The 22,841-nt window shown below is 35.1% G+C and overlaps 1 protein-coding gene across 2 annotated transcripts in view; it reads left to right on the top strand.

The window, feature by feature from the left end:
• KCNH7 (potassium voltage-gated channel subfamily H member 7) overlaps positions 1-22,841 on the top strand; it is a gene marked incomplete at both ends in the record, with an annotated part of 453,180 nt that overhangs the window by 403,969 nt on the left and 26,370 nt on the right. For both annotated transcript variants that reach the window (XM_082841792.1, XM_082841793.1), the window contains 2 exons: positions 2,067-2,266; positions 21,067-21,319. In XM_082841792.1, the coding sequence (XP_082697918.1) occupies positions 2,067-2,266; positions 21,067-21,319 (453 nt within the window). The remainder of the gene's footprint in view (positions 1-2,066; positions 2,267-21,066; positions 21,320-22,841) is intronic.

Genomic DNA, 22,841 nt, shown 5'->3' with positions numbered 1-22,841 from the left:
TAAACAAAATATTGAGTTGAAAGAAATGCCTATATAGTCTACCAACTTGCTTTTGAGTCATATTTTATGCCAGTCGATGGGCATTAACTAATTAACGTATACAGAATATAATCATTTTGTGCTTCTCTCTGGCTTGCAGACTTTAGCTCCATTTGCTTCCTAAAAAATAGAAAAAAAAAGTATGCCTTTATTATAATTTAAAAATCCATTAGCATAGAATTTCCTTAGAAAAATATACACTATTCATGTATTCAACTATATACTTATAATCTAGATTTTTGCCATCCTGTCAATGAGTGGAAATACGTGTTTATGATCCAGACTAATGTTTGGTTCATTTTTATGACAGTATGCAGTTAAAACCACAGTATTTATTAAAAACAAAATAAGAATGTTTTCCCTGACTCTTCTTTGCGGAATTATGTGGTTTAAGTAAAATAACTAGCACTGATTATGTGCCTTCTAATTAAATCAAGTGAAAATCTGTACTAACTAAACTATTTCCTGAGAACATGATAGGTACTTTGGACACCTAACAACAGGCATAAATATTTCCAACACTAAAATTAGGCAGAGTAGGACGTATTTCTCACATGAATCTCCTTGAATCGCAGAAATCCATTTCAGACAAGTATTGCTAACTCCCTTCTTAATCAACTATGCATTTACTCAAATTAGGCCCAGGTTTTGTTTTTCTGCCCCCCTGTGGAAGATACTACCTAAACAGCTTTTCTACCTTAATGAGAATTACTGTCTTTCACAAATCCCAGTTCAGCCTCCCTATAGATCTCCCCAATTTTTATCCCTTTAAATAGATTAAAAATAAAGGGCTGCCTCTTTGTCTGGGACATTCTCTTACCTGGGACTTCTATGGTAAACAAGGACCATGCTAACCAAGAGACAAAAATAAGATGGAAAAGAAAACAAATGACCAAGAAGATAAGTCATTTTAAAACACAGACTGAATCTGGCCAACATCTACTTTAAAAATGATGAAGTGTTTTATATAGGTAGTGATTTGTAAGACGTGTTGGGGAAAAAAATATGTTGGTTGGATATTGTTGAAATAAACACTTCAAGGAGTTGTTGGGTTTTTTTCCCCACCTACTTGGTACCTTGCAGTTCCAGTGCCTTAAATGTGTGTTACCTCCTCTGTAAGTGTCTGACACATGTCCAAAGGTCAAGACATAGGGCTTGTATCATCATGTGACTTTCTGTACAGTATATAGTATTTTTCTTACGATTATTAGAAACTAAATACAAATTTAAAAAGAAAGACAAGATGCTTAAAAAAGCTTATGTTAAATCATAAATATTTAGCCCTGGAAGCTTTAAAAAGGGCATTCTAAGTATTGAATGTTAGTTTTTTTCTTCCCATAGATGAAAGAACAAAGAGGTATTCTATTTTTCTCTTTAAAAAAAATAAAACTATCTTCTCACAGTCTAAGCCAAAGATATCTGTTTCTCATATAGAAATACTGTAAAAATGAATTTTAATAGATTAAAAATTACATATAAATAAACATTCTAAGGAAACTATGAGTTCTTTAAAACAATTTATTATTCCTTAGGAAATCCAAAATCTTCTGAATAATCTTAAAATTTATAGTAGGTTTATAATATTGCAAGGTTAGCTTTGAGGCTAAGGTGGAGTTGTCACAATTTAAAAATTATCATTTTTACTCCACTTCCAGAAAACAGATCTGTGTGGTAACCCCATGACATACCTTCTTACCACATTACAAATGAAATGTTTATTTTAAACACATTTTATCTCTAGTCAATAGTCTAGGTTGGTTACAGGTTGATATTGTAAACAGTCTGAGTTTCTACTTGAATATGTAGAGAATCCATGGGGAATTTGTATATTTTTCCTCTCCAAATTTACCATCAAAATTATAAATTTTACAATAGTTTTGACTTGACTTCTTTGTTCCCCTAGGGCCAGTGGTAAACCCTCACAAACGGATTGAGATAATAAAAATCTACATATTTGAGATTCTGACAAGATGTAATATCCCCAAGTGCAGTCGTTCCCCCATAACTTTGTTTTTTATCCAATCCAGCACTAATGTATGCAAGCATTTTTGGGAACGTATCAGCAATTATCCAAAGACTATACTCCGGAACTGCCAGGTACCACATGCAGATGCTGCGAGTAAAAGAGTTCATTCGCTTTCACCAAATCCCCAACCCTCTGAGGCAACGGCTTGAAGAATATTTCCAGCATGCATGGACTTACACCAATGGCATTGACATGAACATGGTACGTATTTCTGTTTTCCAAAACTGGAGCCCCTCAGGCGTTATAGCTACAGCCAAAATGGATAAGCCAGTCTCACCAGCTTTGAACCCCTTGCTTTTGTTTCCCTCTCTCGGATGTTTATTTTCTCCCCTGGAGATAGTCTTTCATTCTCAATTCATGGCATTGCATGGTGCTATATCTAGTTACACTGTGTGGCAAAGGCATTATAACATGATGCAAACTGATATAACTGTGCGTATTAGAGCTCCCACTTCTGGTTAGGGAGAGCATTGCTAAGTTGGGACTTGGGCTTTCACCACTTGGCTTAGCTGCCAAGCACCCCAAAAAATAGGTGGACCCATGTGCATTAAGACATTACAAATAAACAATAATAACTATAATGCCCCCAAACAGAAATATTTTTTTAAAATAGGACATTTTGAGGATTTGTGGGAGAGGTTAAGGAGCTTAAGTATACCATAAACATTTTATAATAGGAAGTTTCATGTTTCTGTTAAGGACAATTTTTCTATATTTTAATCAATTAACTATGTGCCCTTTTACTGTACCTGGTTTAATGCATCTTTCCTTTCAAGGGGGAAATATGGATTCCTTCATAACTCAAGCAAATTCAACATCAACAATCACTTTTCATAACCCTTCCCTCCTTTATCAGTGCTCAAAAATCAATACAACTAATAAGATTAATTGATCCAAAGAGCTTCTTTTATTATTAGGAGAATTGCATACATCTTTTTGACCTAGCTATTTGGCTATAGAGATTGATTACTAAAGATATATGATAAATACAAGCTATATAGCATATCATAGACCTATTAAAAAAAATTAGAATTATAGTACCTTCCCATCTAGCTACTTCTCCATTGGGCAAGGATCCTGTTTCTAAAAATTCTTCAGAAAATGGAATCTTTAAAATTTAACGACATCAACAGCATGATACAATTTTTGCATAAGTGAGCCTATGCAATTTAGATTGACTTTTTAAAATTTGATCAGCAATATCCTAAAAAAAAAGAAAAGGTTCAAAATTAGCAGTTAAGGTACAGAACGCATTGCAAATATTGCCCAGTTTGAAAGATATATTTTTATATGATGCTTATCATAGCTGTGCATGATTTATTTGATGGAGAAGTAAGGGCATGCCATCATAAAATTTTTAATTTGAAGAGCTAATCAGTCAGCACATTTCATACAAAGCCATAACTGAATCCCATGAGTTATTTCTGATTATCCCAAAGTTACTTGTGAAAATTCATTTGATAAATTGATCTCACCAAGGTAACACTTTAATCTCATAAGAAATTACCTACAAATTGGTCACTTTTATGTACTTCCATCCCTATTATTGTTTAATGAAGATATCAGCATTCAGAAACTATCGGGGATTCTCTAATGCTGGGTTGGCTGAAGCAGTGTCAAGAATTTTTAATCAAAACACATGTCGCTCAATTTTGTTGTTCCATACTGCCAGATTATTTCAATAACCGGAGTAAAACAATTATTTATTTTACTTCCCCTCTCCATATAACTCTAGTTTCGTGGCCATTTTTTTGTGTGATAAAGTCTATTTTGTGAAAACTATTTACCTTTCATTGTTTGACTCTATTACCTATGAATATGGTTTATATACCACTTGCCTATTTACAATGTACTTATGAAAGATTTATCTCTTTCCTGTCTGCTTCACACCTTAATACATGGAATCACAACACCCACCGGTAAGAACAGGAGGTATTTATATCCAATTTAATTCTCGTGTAAATTGTGGAGATCACCCTTGTTATCTGTCAGGTTTAGAGCTTGTTAAATGATTTCCAATGTTAGTTCTGATTTTTTTTTGCATGATGTAGCAGAGGAAATACAAAGCAAGAAACTGGGAAAGATAACTTGGAAGAGGCCAAGTACAGAATAGAAATCCTTAACTTTAACAACAACTTGACCTCTAATAACGTTTATATAAAGTTTCCCCCTCCCCACAAAAAGTCACTTATCTGCCCCTCCCTTCACTCTGGTAAAGGTTATGGGTATACGGTTTGCATTAGATAACTGTCATAAAGAAAATGTCATTCTCTTTCATCATCCTCTATTTTCATGATGTAGGTGCTTTTCTTTCCTCTCATCTGCATGCCTGTCTCACATGATCCTGGAGTGTGTGAGCTCTAAACCATGTGCCACTAAGTCTTGCATGTGGTTTTGAGAGCTTGACTTTGCACGAACTTCTTGTTTGTTCACAGTGTCTACATTTCTCATCTTGTGACTGCAATGTGAGTAAAAAATCAAAGTGCAACATAACTCTGAAAACTCAGCAAATGGAAGATGCTTGCTAATTGAGAACAATGTGCAAAAGAAAGTTGATTAGAATAAAGCAACTGTACTCTTAGACTATTGAGAGGTTAAAAAAAAAAATCTAAGTGGATTTTTTACCTCTAACAGCACATCGTTAAATCCCTGTCTTGTTAGTTTATTGTTAACTAAATTGTAATTTAATAACAATTTAAAGTGATTTAACTTTATGTATTGTGATACATAAAAGTACATCAAACTGTTGTATTTTACATCAGCATTCCATGTTATTTCATTTAAGTATAACCTTAAACATAATTTCTCATGAAACATTTCAGGTCATTTTTGATGTTTAACCATGTCCAAATGAAGTATAAGATGTTCAGTCACACTCTATTAATTGACCTAAAATTATTTTTCATAACCCAAAATATTTGATTCCTTGATAGATCACAAAACAAGAAAGCATTGTAGCCATATTCCTTACTCCATAAGAAAGAATATGTACCCATATTTCTTATTCCCTGCATCTTTTGCTTTTTGTGAAACAGCTATTACCAGAATGTTCCAGAACCAAACGCATTCTGGGAACACTTATGGGCTTCCTTTCAGTTGAACCAAATGGTTCAGGTTGCAAAAGGAAAGGGGTCAGAATAATGAAGCTAGTGAAAGGAAGGTGTTCTTTTGCATATTATGTCAGGCTTAGGAGTAGTAAAAATTAGCTCAAAAATGTCCCTAGGTCAAGTCCGGAAAATCCTTTCCCTTCTGCAATACTTTCTCAGATTAGGACTGAAAGCATCTCAACGAATTTCTCCAAGTTAAAGCTTTCTTATAACCCAAACTGAAACTTTCAGACATTACCCAACAGTGATTTTAGTTACAACATTGCCAAACACAGAAAATCACCTTCCATGTCATTGTAGAATTGAGCCATGCACACAGAGGAGCATGGCTTGAATGAATAAAGGCACCAATAACCATGGTCTATCCATCATTCTGGATGGAGAGAAATAAATCACTTATGACAGAAACCACTCCATAATTTTAAGTTATATTTGCATGGAAGAAAAGCCTTTATGAACATTCAATGAAAAATGTTATTCCTTACCTAAAAATGCCTCCCTAGTAATGCCTGAATAATAGAAAAAAATACAGAATAAAAATTCAGAAGACCCAAGTACTAGTTCTCAATATGCCACTTTTCTTGGACAAGTCACTTAACCTCTCAGCAATTTCATTCAACATGTCATTTTCAAATAGTTTTAAAGCGCCAAAACTGCATTTGCTAAATGTGTAAAACAATTATCATGGGAGTTTTTCTGCTCGAGGATGTAGAGTCTAATCTGCCTGCTGCCTACTCTCTTGTTCCCTCTGAGTCTCCTTCATGGAACATTTTATTCTGCTTTGAATATTATTCAGAAACCACAGAACTAAGTGAGTGGTAGAACTGTGGAAGGCAGAGAACCCAAGGGGATCATTTCAGGTAAAGACAAGGACAGGAATAGAGGCACATATTTGTGACATCCAGGGCAGAATTAAGGCAGGTAATCCAGAAACAATTTTGTTTAATTTATTTTAGGAAGAAAGGGGAACAATTGAGTATTTTTTTAGTCTGGGACATTAATGGAGAAAAATTTGGGAAGCAGTTGTAGAAAGGAGTTGGAATAAGAACCTAGAAAGAGAAATAAATTCTTCAGCAAGGCAGATTGGTGAGGTTTCCTTAAAGATAAGCAGGGGAGAAAAGAAAAATGGTGATGGCATTGGTTTTGAGGAATAAAGGGGAAGACCCAATGGTACTTGTACTACATGGTCCAGTCTCCTTGATCAAGCAGAGACTAAATGAATTCCTCAGAAAGGAGAAGGTGTAGGATAGGAGAAGAGTTGAACAAGGGAGAATTTTTAGAGATTTCAATCAAGAGTCAACCTAGTCGGCTAAAATTGCTTAGAATCCCAGTAGGACTCTGAGTGACAAAACATACACTTATCATGGACCCAACAAGCAAAGCCAATCAAAATGGAAAGGAAAGTAATGAAGAATGACATATTGTTTAATAGAAATTCCTACTTCATGAGGCTGATGTTATTTCTAAGGAGCATTTTAATAAAAATCTGATTTCATTTCCTTCCATGACACTTTTCCTGCTCCTCTGTTATCTGCTAACTCTGACTACTGACCATAACTACTACTACTAACTGCTTACTACTACTACTACTACTAACTACTATCTATTTAACTAGTAACTACTAATATTAACCTGCATCTACAATCTAACTCTACTCCGTCAAAAATTTTGTTGCATCCATTCTCTATACTGATTTAAATAACTTCATCTGTGCCAGACCTTCACATTCAAATACACTCCACTCATGTCCTGTTTTGATACACCATAGTGAAATGTAATTTCAAGCTCTTTCAGTATGTCCAATTAAGCAACTCAGATAAAATAATCCTTGTGACATTAAACCCCATAGGAAAGCAAAATTTATAAAATAGCATGGCTTGTCTCTACCATAATATTTTTATCCCCCTTTACCTTTTTCTAATGACCCTTATATACTGAAGTTGATAAATACAAAAAAAAACCTTTGACTAGTTCATCATAGAGCTAAAATAAAATGACTACAAATATGATGCCCTTCATGTCTGACCACCCCTCCAATGGGGACCCTGTTTTCAAGAAGTCTTCAGAAAATAAAATCACTCATGTTTAAAGATATAAACAGCATAATACAATTTTTGCATAGGTGAGCCTACAATTTAGATTGATATTTTTTATCTGACCAGTAATAGTTTAACAAAAAAGCATGGGTTCAAAATTAGCAGTCAAGGTACAGAAAGCTTTACAAATATTGCCTAATTTGAAAGACATACGCTTCTTCTCTACACTTAGGTCCAAATGGCCTAACAAGTAAATCCACCCATTTAAAAAGGGAGCATGGAGATTGGCAAAAACCTGCATTTAAAAGATAATGACCCCGAGGATTGGTGACATCTTTTAGTTTTCTGTAACGAAATACTTAGTTACTACTTAGGAGTGGAATTAAAGTAATGCTGTTTACAATGCACCTTAAAAGATGTTTTCATCTCCATGCTGATTAGTTGATAGGAATTGCCTGGCTCTGCAAAAACTGGATAGGTAGTAAAATTTTGCACTCACAAGAAATCTACTATTAACACACATACTTACCAACTGTAGCCAGTACCTGAACCACAGGTGCTTAAGAAAGGGCAAGTCACATGTCCTTCCTATTTTTCCCCAAGGCTATTTATCCTAAAGTCTCAAAAATGCCACAGAACACAACAAATACCATCTGGAGCCCCCTGACATGAACAATATCAAGCTTAAGACAAGCATCTGGTATTTTCAGGTTACAAATTGTATATGCTCAATCGTGTTTCACAAATGATGGTGGTCACTTCAGCCTGGTCTCCAACCATCAACAAGAAAGACTTATTTACATCTGACACCGTGCTGTTTTAATGCAAAGCAAGTTCATCAACAGTGGGATCTGATCTTTAGCCATTTCTGAGTCAAGAAAAATAATGACAGCATGGTCTGGGGCTTTACACATGAAAAAGAGTCATTGCAGAAATACCATGCTGAGGTGATGAACACACTTCTATGCTTCAGTGTCTCCATTTGTTAATAATGTTCCTCTCACAGTAGTAGGATGGTGGAAATGATATCTCAAGTTGTTTTTCAACTTTTAAAAATTATGCTACTATTCAAACAGGACTCGAGTGCAATTTCTTATGCTGAAGAGTGGGATGTGTTGCCAAATACTTTCTTTGGAGTAGTAGAAGCACAGGAGTAATTCAAGCTCAATTCAGTTTAGGATCAGTTAATACTCAACACAGGTTTGGCCAATAATAAAAAATAGAGACATCAAAGTTCACTTTAAAAATATTCTTTGGAAATATGAATTTAGGTCCATTAAATTAAAATATTAGAGGAACTCAGCACTTATCAAACCTAATAAAATCAAACCATTCACAATTTCTCCCAAAATAAAAGTCCAATATTTACTTTAGTTAAAGAATTTTCTGAGACATTACCAACAGCCTGAGGATTTATATTGAAAATGGATATGTAAAGTTCCACCCAATATACCAGATATTTTAAATCATTTTTTAAAGGTGAAAATAAGCACAAGTAGTTCATCTAATCCAATTGATTATATAGCCTTAAGGCATCAGACTCAGGAAAAGTACATATATTTTAATTGTTTTTCTTGGTTTAGACATATTGCTATCCATGGAGTTGAATGTGGATGGAAAAAAATATATAATCATGCCTCTTTCGTGCCAGATATTCCTAAAGAACCTATTTTAGTTTGCATCTTGGGCTCCTATTAGTCAAGTGGGCTACCCCCAGCAGAACTCTACACTCATCTTAGGGACCATCTGATAAGAATCTTCCTCACTTGGGGTCCAGCACCTCATATAGTGCATTTTAATGCTCTGGAGCCATGCTAAATCATTTACATATGTGCTGTAGGTAATTTTTCCCACTCTACTGGTCATCTCCTTAGATCAGAGTGCTCTACAATACACACGAAACTGAAACAAATCAGTAGTTAGAAACACCTACCATAGTGGGAGGGAAAACCAAAGACTCAGTCCACACAGGTGTAATTATTGTACTTGAATCATAGAGGTCTATGTCGAGCCATTATCTAGTTTTGACTGTGAGTCACAATATGTGGACGCTGGGAAAATCGGGCCTTAGTAGTGTTTTCTAAGATGGGCGCTTTGGCCCAGATTCTAACTCTGATTTTACCTGCATTATCTATGAGCTGTGCTTAATATTTAACAGTAGGTAACACCAGCAATGAGGTCAGAGCATTATAATAAAGAGTAGTTAATCAAGATTTTTTTCCTATGAATTACTTATAACATTTTTGCATAGTTTTTGGTTACTTTTTTCTTCTCATTTTTAAAAAAAATTAATTAATTTACTTGTTTATTTTTGGCTGCATTGGGTCTTCGTTGCTGCGCGCGGGCTTTCTCTAGTTGTGGCGAGCGCGGGCTTCTCATTGTGGAGGCTTCTCTTGTTGCGGAGCACAGGCTCTGCGTGCACGGGCTTCAGTAGTTGTGGCACGCAGGCTCAGTAGTTGTGGCTTGTGGGCTCTAGAGCGCAAGCTCAGTAGTTGTGGCGCATGGGCTTAGTTGCTCCTCGGCATGTGGGATCTTCCCGGACCAGGGATCGAACCCGTGTCCCCTGCATTGGCAGGCGGGTTCTCAACCACTGAGCCACCAGGGAAGCCCTTCTTCTCATTTTTTAAGAACTCTTTATAATTTATAGACAAAGAGTTCATTGACACTTTATCTGTCATCTATATTGCAATTTGTTCCTAATCTCTTTTCAATATGCTGGTTTTGTTTAGGGTATCTTTTGAATTGTAAAGTTTTTTTGTTTTTTAATATCATCCAATTAGTCAACTTTTCTTGTACAGTTCAGAGATCCTGTCCTGTTTTACAAAGGTCTCACTAAACCTATGGATTGTACAAGTAGTTTCCTAGGTTTTAAGTTTTGTTATATGATTTGGGAGAAAATTCTGAATATGTTTGAAATGTAGTTCTGTAAATCTTCTTCACATGAATAGAAGATAGTACTTTTTCTGTTGATTTTAAATACCACCTGATTTACACATTAAATTATTAGGTATAATTGGAATACATATCTTTACTCCCAAATTGGCTCTATTTGTCCATTCCTATGGCAATATAATAAAGATTTATACTTAGTGGCTTTATACCATACTTCAATTTCTGACAAGATAGGTCAACTCTTACTAATCTTGTTTTTCTTATTTTGGGGGGCATTTGAGAGTATTTATTCTTCCATATAAAATATATGACTATTTTAACTCATTTACAACAAACTCCATGTTGGGCTTTTGAGACAACCCAAAGATCAGGTTGTCAAATCTGGCACACAAAAATCAGAACTTGTAACCAATATTAAAGTTTACTAATAATTTCAAGAATATATGTAATCATAAGGCATAAGCAAAGCATAGAGATCCTTCTTTGCATATTAGTATGTGTTCTGTCTCAGATTTAACATGGGAGGTCCCTAAACTGTGTATGCAGTGACATAACACTTAAGCAGAATGTAACATTTTTGGTCATTAAACATTCACATTTTATAGTCTGGAAGTTACATAGCTTACATGACATTTTCCAGAAAGTCATGTCCTATAGGTCTATTGATGACATTAAAACAAATCTGCTTTTGAAAGAAATTAGCCTAACAGTTATTAATAAAGTAAAATAACAATAATAGTAAAATTAATATGAGCTATAATTTAAAGACTCCAAGATCTTAAGAAGAAGATACCAAGTGCTTTGCAAGCCTTCAGATCAGTTTATTCCAGTACAAGCTGCCTTTGAAATTTATTTCTTATGAGTGAGGAATGAACACAGGGATTCACTTTAATGGGAAATTGTTGGTGGATGAGTGGATGGATGTGACTGAATACTTCCCAACTTCTGTATCACCTGTGAAGAAACAGTAGAGAAAAGTCTAGTTCTGGGTAGAAGATAGATAAAAGGCAGCTCATTTTAAAGTTGGGCAGCAGGATCTTTATCACACCTACTTCTACCTGAACAGGTTATTAACACCATTCACAACCAGGTCATGCTGCATTTCCCTGTCGATAGTATATGTTAAAACCAGACAACATTTCTTTTGCAAAACTTCTATGCAACATTACTTTTAGTTAATCTAACATACACTGAATTTTGTCACAGCTTGTTCACTATCCTAATCAAACACAGGATTTAAATAATGTGAAATAAAATGATCTAAGATGAAGGTAAAAAAAACACCAAAATCTACTGATGAAAGTTTTGTTTATCATAAGCAATTTAAACTAGACACGTCCTGCCAAAAACACTCCATAGATAGGAGCTGCCCCACACCCTTAGTGTGCTTGCCAGGAGCAGGTCACTAATCTTTGTCATTAGCTGGTCACTTTTCTTTCCCGGTATTCCTCAGCAAGGATAGAGAATGGACTGTATTCCTGTTGCTAACACTTTCCTCTCTATGAATTTTATATTAATTTTTACATAATTTTGAAATTTCAATATTAAATTCTCATCTTTGCCCCACGTTAAAATCATCTGAAATATGTTAAACAAATTTTAGTGCTTCAGACCCACCCTACAACAATTAAACCAGAATTGCTTATAGCTAAGTCAGAGCATCAGTATTTTTATATTTCTATTCTAACATGTAGCCAGGATTGAGAGCCACTGATTTAGATCCTAAAAAATTACATCTCCTTCAACAAGATTTTATAATGTTCTTAGAAATTCTTACCTTTGTTATTAAATTTATTCTTAAATTTATATAGCTTAGTCAAACAAATGAAATATATTACACATTTCCATTTTTACCTGCTTATAAATAATATATAAACTATTTATCTTCCTTATAGCCACCTTAACAAATTATTTGCCTCATTCTTTTTTTGTTTGTTCGATTAACTCTTGGATATTCTAGGTATGCAATTATATCAGCAACAAAAAGAGATAAATTCATTCTCTTTTTTAAAAAATACTATTTATTTTCTTTATTAGTTCATTAGATTCTCCAAAATAATTTTGAATAGTAATAGCTGACTTTATGAAAATAGCTTCACCATTAACACTAATACTTTAAAAATCTCCTTGCATTCCTCAAATAAATCCTACTTGGTCATAGATTTTTTTGATACTTTGTTGAGTTTATCAGCTAGTAAATTATTTAGAATTTTGCAACTATTTTATAGTGATATTGATCTATAGTTATAAGCTCTTTTTTATTATTTAAATCCACTTTATTGTTATTTACTTTTCCCTTTTTTTTAAACATCTTTATTGGAGTATAATTTCTTTACAGTGGTGTGTTAGTTTCTGCTTTATAACAAAGTGAATCAGCTATACGTATACATATATCCCCATATCCCCTCATTCTTGTGTCTGCCTCCCACACTCCCTATCCCACCCCTCTAGGTGGTCACAAAGCAACGAGCTGATCACCCTGTGCTATGCGGCTGCTTCCCACTAGCTATCTATTTTACATTTGGTAGTGTGTATATGTCCATGCCACTCTCTCACTTCGTCTGAGCTTACCCTTCCCCATCCTTGTGTCCTCAAGTCCATTCTCTACATCTGTGTCCTTATTCCTGGCCTGCCCCTAGGTTCTTCAGAACCTTTTTCTTTTATTAATTCCATATATATGTGTTAGCATACGGTATTTGTTTTTCTCTTTCTGACTTACTTCACTCTGTATGACAGACTCTAAGTCCATCCACCTCACTACAAATAGCTCGATTTCGTTTCTTTTTATGGCTGAGTAATATTCCATTGTATACATGTGCCACATCTTCTTTATCCATTCATCTGTCGATGGACACTTAGGTTGCTTCCATGTCCTGGCTATTGTAAATAGTGCTACAATGAACATTGTGGTACATGACTCTTTTTGAATTATGGTTTTCTCAGGGTATATGCCCAGTAGTAGGATTGCTGGGTCGTATTAGATGTACTTCTGATGTATTTGTGGGGAGGAAGGTGATCTCCACGTCTTACTTACTCTTCTGCCATCTTGAAGGTCTCCCTATACGCTCTTTAAATGTTAGAAAGAAATCATCTGTTAAGCCATGTGGTCCTGGTGGTTTTAATGGTAGTTCTTTAATCACTAACTCTACTACAGTAATTATTTATTACATTTCTTTCTTAGTCAATATTGGTGATTCATATTTTGTGAAAAATTCATCCATTTCATCTAGGTTTTCAAAGTTGTTACAATATTGCTTGTAGGATTCTCTTTTAATTCATTTATTCAGTCTTTTCTGTATAAGTAGGTACATCTGCCTTATCATTGCTAAATTGTATATTTTTGTTCTTTCCTGTAGCAGGCCTTTGAAAGATTCATTGATTTCACTGGATCTTTTTCAAGGAATTAGCCTTTGGATTAATTTATTCTTGCTACTATTCTTTTCATTTTCAGAATTTGCCTTCATTACCCTCTTTTTTATTTCTTTGTATTGTCCTATTATTCTTAACAGTTGTTTTAAGGTTTTTTATTGTTTGAGTCTTTCCTTCTATAATATCTAAGACATTAAGACTATATATTTTCCTTTCAATGCAAGTTTTTCTGTGGTTCCATGGGTTTTGACATGAAATGTTCTCCTTCTGTTGCTTTGTAAATTATTTCTTTTTGGATCCAAAGGTTATCATAGAGTGTGGTTCTTAATTTTCACGTACTTCTGATTTTTTTAGTCACATTTTAATAATTTTTTTTCTTGTTTTTTGGATTACAGTCAGAGTTAAGGGACTGTATAAACTTTTCTACTATTATAAATATTTAAGCACTCACATGTAGTGCAAAAATTATCTATGGTTGCATTTGTTTAAAATGATTCACCTTTATAAAGGTTTTCCAAAACATTTAGCTTTATTTTCATGGGGATGGGGCAACCCTGCTCTCTTTCTTTACACGTACTTATTTCATTCTTTTATGTGTAGTACGATTGAATTACATAATTTCTTGAACAAGTACAGCTGACATAAATAGGCTTCAGAACATACACTGCTGGTTTGTAACTCAACTGGTAGAAGTAGAAATGTGTAGGGACACAACAATATGTAACATTCAGAGCGTTGGGTAACGAGAATCAACATAGTTTACAGAAGCGGAATCTAATAGGTGGAGGAAGAGAACTTCTACTATTTTGAGAGCTTCTGCTATTTTGCAAAAGTTATATAATTGCTGATACAACCATCAGTTTCCTTAGAAAGCAATTGAATTGCTGTCTAGCCTTAACCTTTCTGAGGAACAAATTCCCTAACTGGTACAAAAAGAAAATGGCATTTATGCTACATTTTAATTCTTTCTTACTTACTGATAAACCAATAAATAAAATGAGTGGGAAACATTTCACCATACTAGTAGCAACTTTTGAAATCCAATCTGATGAAAAGCTATGGCAAGTCACAATAGTTGGAAGAATCCTGGAGTAAGTTTGGAGTCTTAATTCTTCCACAAATAAAATCTCGTAATGCACTTATACTTCAGCTTTCACATGAAAAATGGGGAAATCACCATTCTATATTCCTTATATAAAGTTGATAAATCAAAAGAAGATTTGATTTTAAAATATTATACACGAGAAATTTTTTCTGAAATATAAAACTAGATCCAAGTTCAAAATGGTATATCAAGTGTGAAGTGGTACTTAAATCACTCTTTTCATCACCTGGCAGATTGCACCTCCCTTTTCCTTACTTTGTAAGCAAGCTCAGATCATCTACAATCAATCCACTTGTAAAAAAGTATTTGCAAAAATGTCCATTCATCCACTGTGGTTAAATTCTGTCCATCCCCTCCTTCATTCCCTCGCTCAAGTAATTGGGCAGTTGAGGGGAAGGTCCTCAAATTGCTTCTTAGGATGCTGATCCCTCCTGTTACCTTTAGAAACCCTAGTGAGTTCCAAGATTTTCCCGTGAGGCCGTATTTCAGAAATCCTAACGCATCCTTTTAAGTCAGGTTTTTGCTGATTTAGCAGAAGGCTCCAGAGTTGGAGTAGCAAGAATATGTTTGCAAAAGTAATAAATCCCCTCTGCGTACACATCATCACCCACACTCCAACTCATCCTAGGCCCCAAGTGTGTCCTTCTGAAAGCAAAGGAACATCTCATAGTTATGCTGTTAACTGGGGATGGGAACTGCAGGAAAGGGGAGGGGAAGATGCAGGAGGGAGGACTCTGTTTCATTTTTCAAGGAACGTTTACTTGCACCAGAACTTGTTCAGGATTTATGACATTGTTTTCCGTGTCTGTGTGCAGTAAGATTTTGTTCTGCTCATATGTTTTTTTCCTAAATGATGTAACCATATGATATATGTTGAAAAGTTGCATGTAGAAAATTAATTAATTTTCCCAAGGCTTATAAAAGCCCTTAGTCATGGATTCTACAGTGCCCTGCTTTGCCAGCAATCTGGCCAGGTACGATGGCCCTATGCAATAAAATAATAAGCCACATGAAAGTAAAATAAGAAAGTAGATGAAAAAGCAATTTGAGCTTCAGACTAGAGCTATATATATTTATATGTTTAAAACTACTAAAAGAATCTACCTACCTTGATTAGTGGTTAAATGTGTAATTGCCGAGGAAATATGAAAAATATCTGCTTCTTATCACTTAATGATAAACCATAATCATAGAAATAATCTTGGATGACCTCAAAATTATGAAATCCATTAAAGAAGAATATTAACTTCTAGAAACAACAAAAAGCAAGGTTCAGTGTATTTTAAGTGCTAAAGATTTATCAAGCCTAGAGTGCTCACATAGCAAGCAATAATTCTATTAGAATCAAAAATGCTATAAAATATTAAGGTTGTACTCTAGGGCAGAAATTTAAGATCTGATATATTTCTTGCATAATCTACTTAATAATCATGCTTGAGGTTTAGTGTTTCATAAGGAACGTTAATTTGTGTTTTGATTAATTTTAATTTGTCAAGATTTACATGTATTTAATGACCCAATGAATTTCCCCAGAAAATTTCCTAATGTCAGTTATCACAGTTACCAAAGCTGTTTCTATGATTAATTTGCTATTTAGGGGAACCATTTGCCACACTCAGATTGTCTTTCTCAATGTGCCCTTTTTAGTGTCTCTTTAGGAATTCTTCCTTCTCTGCAGCTGTGCTAAGTGAAACAAACCAGAAACCATTCATTTCAGCATGGTCACCTTTCCAATACTATCTAGATAAGGGGCATCTATTAAAGAATATATTTTGATTTTTTTCAAAAGCAAATACAAAACTTCAAAACACTATGGAAGAGGGTGTTTTTTTGGTAAAAACTCAATTGTTGATGCTCTTCCAACATAACCTAGAAAGTGTACATACCACCAAAAGAGAGTGTTTTACAATCCAGGCTAAGAAACAGCAAACACTGAATCTGGTATCTTAAATTTGAGGAAGGAATAATAGGGTTTGATAGATGTTTTCTATGGCATAGTTATTTCTATTTTTGCTCTCTCTTTGTATAATTTCTTCAGTTTTACTTTGATTTAATACTTCTGTCTTGTTTTGTGGTTGTTGGGTGGTTCTTGTTTGAATGTCCCTAAACTTTGGGCTCTCTAATGCTAACTTATGGGATTGATTTCTTTTAATAATCACAGAAAACACTCCATACTCACTTAAAAGAACAAATGTCTCATTTGTCTTACATAATTTGAGAGTTCCACAGAGTTTTGTCTACCTAAATTCAAGTAAAGGGAAGTTAATGTTACATTTATAAAATATTCAAGTGACTTTATATCATAATTAAGATATGGAATTTTTATCAGCCTTGAAAAAAATGTTCTGGAACTTTAGAAAAGTGAAATTACAGCTTTTTACTCACCTTAAATTAACTGTTCCCTTGAGGGTTCCTTTGAACAACAATTGGTATTGTAAATGTGCATTATAGATGTCCAGATTTGGCTGAAAATGTGGGAAATTCTGATTAACCCTATAATTTTTTTTAATCTGAGCATTTAGAGGCTTGGGGACCAGGGGTATTTTCAGAACATGTTTTATTCATTGCTATGCTCTCATGCTTAGCGTACTGCTCGGTATACAGTAGATACTTAATAAATATTTGCTAAAAGAATGAGGACTGCTTTTCCAAGCTGCAGGCCATGAAACTAATTCTGGGTGATGCTCCTTAGTCTTTGAAAACAGGCTAACTCCATAAAACAATGGCTCCAGATGCACAGTGAAAGGTGCTAAGTACCCTCACAGCAGCTCCAGAGCTTGACAAACTAGAAGGTTGTATAGAGGGTAGCAACATGACTATAATAATCATTAAACCAGCTTGTGTCCTGGTTTGTACCTGTGTACTTGGCATAGATAGTCTTTTAGCCAGACCTGCTAGGCCTGGTAAAATGCCACTATCTGAGTGCCGAATGAGGAAGTTCCAAGTTAGGTAATTTAGCAGAGGAACCAAACCTGACAAAAAAAGGATTATCCATTGGAAGCAACAAAGGTAAAATGGCTGGGCCCAATGGAAAGGGGTGCCTTGGATAAATACCCACTTAAACTTACCCTTTCTTCCCACTCTTTTCAATCTTCTTCTACCTCTGTTTCAATACAGCTCCCTCTCTTATAACTCCCACTTTAAAATCCCTTTACTTAGGCATAGCCAGATTCCGATGCTGCTAACTTATTTTAGACATCCAAACATCTGGGCTAGGAAGAGATTCAATGATTAAATCTTAACTTCTATTGAGTTTTACCTGAATGATCTATGTAACTCACTTAAGAAAATTAAGAAAGTCAGTTAAGGGCTAACACAGGAGAATTACTTAATCTAGACAAGTCCTTCATGCTAAGATCTGTGTATCTTCCCCCCATGCAAACAAAGTCCTCTCCATGGAACTCTATGGTACCTCCTATTAGAGGTCATTCTCTCCAGTGATTGCCACTCCTAATAGGTTGAGTGTTAGGGGCTGACAACATATAGTAAAGACACTTGAGAATGATGTTGAAAAACTTTCTCAAGTGCTCTTAAGGTTTTGTGGATGATTCTAAGAATATTGGAATTCCAAGAACATATTTGTACATTGATTTAGTAACTGACCACTCTCAAAAAGGATTTAAGACAATTCACAGTGAAAACCTAAGTGAAAGTAAACCAAAATATTTAACACAAGTCAGAAACAGGAAACAAAAGTTAGAGAGATGGAAGGAAAAAGAATTCTTAAACTCTCTTGAGGCAATGGAACACAAAATTTAGTGGTGAATTTCCTACTCACCAAAGAGACCAACGAAAAGAACACATTGGGCACGTATCTCTCAATTTCTAGCAAAGAGAATGCAACAGTTCTTTAGGAACAATAAATATGTGTGAGAAAAAAAAAAGCAGAAAAAGCTAGAAGTACACTTTTCACTGAACATCTACAATGCACAGGATGATTTACATTCATTATGACATTTAATTGTGGGCACAACCCTGTGAGGTAGATATTATTTTTACAATAAAGGAAACTGACTCTCAAGAAAATTTAATTGACTTGACAAAAGTCACAGCTAGTAAGGGATGGAACTAGGACTTGAGCTCATGCCTATCTGATTCCATAGCTCATATCACACCCAGAGAAGTGAATAACCCCTACCTCTATCTCATCATCTTATCTGCATCTTCCAATTCAAAGCATGCATACACACACACACACACACACACGCACATGTGCACAATTTTTCCTTCTATAACCAGGCTATATTCAGAAAGTATAATTGAGAAACTTCAGGAGAATGACAGAAATAACAGCTGTAAGCTCAGTATTCTCATTCCACCTACTGTAACGGTAGCAATATCTCCATTTATGTGAAATATAAAATGCCTTTATAGATAAACCCCAAGAGAAAAATAGGCATATCTGTTACTTGGGCTAATGTTCTTTATGTTTTTATCTGTATGGGGACATCTGAGAGTTACACTGAGACCACAGTAGTGGGCTTCAGGCAGGAAAAGTAAATCATATGCAGAGAAGCCAGTGAACTGGGGTTTGCTCCTAACATAGCACCTCCAAATAAAGTGGCCCCATTTCAGAAGACAGTGTCCAAACCTAGCTTAACTCTAGTCTAGCATCACGTGCCAAAGAATTGAATGTGATTAGTTTAGACAGGTAGAAGAACCAGCGAACTAGAGGGTTGCTTCCATGAGAGGAGCTGGGTTGTTTGTGATCCCAGCAAAGCGTGGGAAAAGAGTCTCCAACTCCAAAGGCAGAAATGGGCAAAGACAAGTTATGATTCTGGAGAGGTCTCCAGCCTAAGCAGGCAATCGGACCGGTGTCCAGTCATGGAGGTGAAGCCTGAAGGTTACAGTTAAGGGGAGAGGTTTCAGAGGAGTGCCTAGGAACTCAGACAGAGGAGAGCTCCTTTTTTGGGAGTCTGAGCCAAGTAATACAGGAAATTTAAGATAAAAGTCTGAGTTTCTATGGCTGATTGGAGCTGGATGAGCAGGGTCCCACAATCAACACACTATTTATTGGTAACTTACGACAAATTCCAATATTGCAAAGGCTCTTATTCTCTGGCAAAGAAACACAGATGGATCAAGTGACTTGCACAAGCATCAGCCTGTGGCAAATTCATGACCAGAATTTATATCCTGTGGCTTTTCTTCTAAAACACCCTTGACCCATTTCTGTGGGTGACCCTACAATGAAGGAAATAAGACTGGAAACAGTGGCTGTCATGTTTCAGGTCTCTCATTGATCCTTTTGTATCTCATCACAATCAGTCTGACCAATTGCATCACACAGTGGTCCTGCAGACACAGGATCCCAGTAGTTACTTTAATCTTTAACATAGTAAAAATTGTGAGTTAAATATGATCTAATTTGAAGTTTCTCTACGGGCCACATGCATTTGAATTTTCTGCACAAATAATTTATTATTACTTTTAGCTATAGTGGACAGCAATAAGAAGTTGACCCAAAAAGGTAGGAAATCCTAAAATTACATTTTTAGGCACTATATAATGCCTTCTCCCTCTACTCCAAAGCATATTTAAATGGATCCATTTTTACTGACAGAAGAAAGTCAACCTGAGAATTAAAATTTCTATATGCCACCCAAAATAGCTAAGACACATGCAGAAGAGTTGAGTATCCTTGACCCATTGTATACTGGACATTTTTTTTAATAACATAAAATTTTATTCAATTTAAATTGAGCAGCACTCATCACAAGCTATTGTTTAATCTTTTTTTACAAGTTTTAATTTAGTCACTGAATAGGTTGTCAAAACAGTAGAGCTGTTAGGAGGTTTATGTATGCATCGTAACTTCTGGCACAATTTCCATTTCTGAAAACTGAACTACAGTTTTAAAGTACGTTTGCTGTTCTCCTTCCCTTTCTCTATTTTCAGTGCTTATCAAAATATTTAGTACTAATAATGTGCATATGAAACATAAATATTCCAAGTATTGTTAGCTAAGGTCTAACAGTATGGTATATGACACTTTCTGGTATATGACACAAATACCGTGGCTATTTCAGGATCATTATTTTTCCTAATTATAACGAAGATGTGTACCAGAGATAGTAGTCCAAATTGACTTGAGATTCCTTCTAAAGGTTGTCTTTCTAGTTGTACCACCTTTCATTAGTTATGTCTTATTAATTGTCACATTGCATTATATCTGTGCACAGTATGGTGCTACATAACAATGCAGGAAATGAGAAGCAGGGTGAAACTTTGTAGGCATTACATTTTAATGAGACAGCATTTGTGTTGCATCTGAATGCCTGCAGTTAATTCAGAGAACAAGTATTTGAGTTAAAATTCTGACATGTTCAGCAAAGCAAGTATTCATTAAGGCAGGCGAGGTAGAAACATTGTAAGAACTCCTTTGTGACATTTACTACACCTGTGGTTCTGTGAACGCGAAATATACTTTATTTCAGGTGGAGGTAACCCTGTGCGCCGGTAGTATGAAACTCTTTCTTTTTTTTTCTTCAGGTCCTAAAGGGTTTCCCAGAATGTTTACAAGCTGACATTTGTCTACATCTCAACCAGACTTTGCTGCAAAACTGCAAAGCCTTTCGAGGGGCAAGTAAAGGTTGCCTTAGAGCTTTGGCAATGAAGTTCAAGACCACCCATGCACCTCCAGGAGATACCCTGGTTCACTGTGGGGACGTCCTCACTGCACTTTATTTCTTATCCAGAGGCTCCATTGAAATCCTCAAAGATGACATTGTGGTAGCTATTCTGGGTGAGTGTTTTAGAATTGGATAGTCACAAATTCAGTTATTAGCTAGTGCAATGCATAGTTTAAAATGATAGAAAAGAGGGCTTTCCTATTTATTTATGAGTACTAAGACTGATGAGTAATTTTAAAGCTTTATTTAAAATTCAATTCAAATCAAATTAACCTTGCAGAAAATATGTTTTCTTGACTGTCTCACTTTTTCTCTGGTGTGTAAATGCTTCCATCTTGGCACCTACTTAAGCTTTTGAGGCCAGATATATGAAAATAGTCAGCATTTTCCTTTTCATGTTAGAGGATCTTGGATTCATGCTGAGATCTTATCACCTTAAATAAAATATATACGTAGTAAGCATACTTGCTAGCATGTGCCAATGCCCTGTCATGAAGTGGGTTTATATGTTGATGAATTTCATCCACTTGCTGTACACTTTACCTGCTGTGTCCCATCAAACAGAATTATATGAGTCCTTACCTGGGTAATATAGGGCTATAAACTTAACACCTAGGGATAACAGTGGTGAGGAGATGAAAATTAGTAATAAGTTAAACTGGTTTGGGTGCAAAAGAAAGTCCATCTGTCCAATCTGCCTCTTCAAAAATAAATTTAGTCATTGAAACTTGTAAGATTTCTTTAGAATATTAGAACAATAGGGAAGAACAAGGGAGCAGAGAGAAACTAGATCAGTTGTTGTCCTCTCCTATCCCCTAGCCAGTATGTTTAAGCCTCCGTCTCCCCATGAGAATACCAACCCCCAATGATTGTGAACATGTGCACTTCTTTTCTCCTGCAGATTAAATCTGGTTATATTTAAATAACAAGCACATAAGTCAGTGATTTCCTTTCACTTGACTCTTGATGTTAACATCCAAAAGGACAAGGATATTGTCTGTTTTCTTCACTGCTACGCAGAACCAAAATGGGCATAGCACAGGACCCAAAACATGAATGAAGATGTTTGAGAGATTCCTATTTATTTTGATAATTTTATTATGAGAGCCTTTTGAAAATTTTTTCAAAATTGACCAGATGCACAATTTGGTTTACGATCCAATAAGCAGGCTAAAAACATATTCTAAATCACTTAGCAGCTAAACAATAAAGTGGGATTTTCACCAGATTTGGCTTTGACAGTTTGCTCTAGTATGTTGCCAGGGAAGGAGCACACATCATTGCATTCCTGATCTTCAAATCAGCCATCCCTAACTTCTACAGGAAGGTAACAAGCCTTGTTGCTTTATAAAATAATAATTTTTTACCCTTTGCTCATTTACAGTCACGTAGCTAATTAAAATACGGAGCTCATGCTGAATTTAGTTCAGAGCTTTTCTCTGATAATATCTATACTGAAGTATCAAAACTATAAAGAATTTCAAGAGATTCTCCTTTTCTGTCTCCATTTCCATGTAAATCTGCACTTAAAATCCTCAGAAATAGTGATTATTTATTCTATTTTGAAAAGCTAAGTATTTATTTAAACTACAGTTAATGTATTCTCTCCAATGTTAATTTTTCTTATAAAGATAT

This window comes from Leucopleurus acutus (assembly GCF_964270905.1).
Source record: "Leucopleurus acutus genome assembly, chromosome: 6".
Classification (NCBI taxonomy): Eukaryota; Metazoa; Chordata; class Mammalia; order Artiodactyla; family Delphinidae; genus Leucopleurus; species Leucopleurus acutus.
The sequence above is the reverse complement of the archived record's forward strand: the minus strand, read 5'-3'. Positions and strand labels throughout refer to the sequence as shown.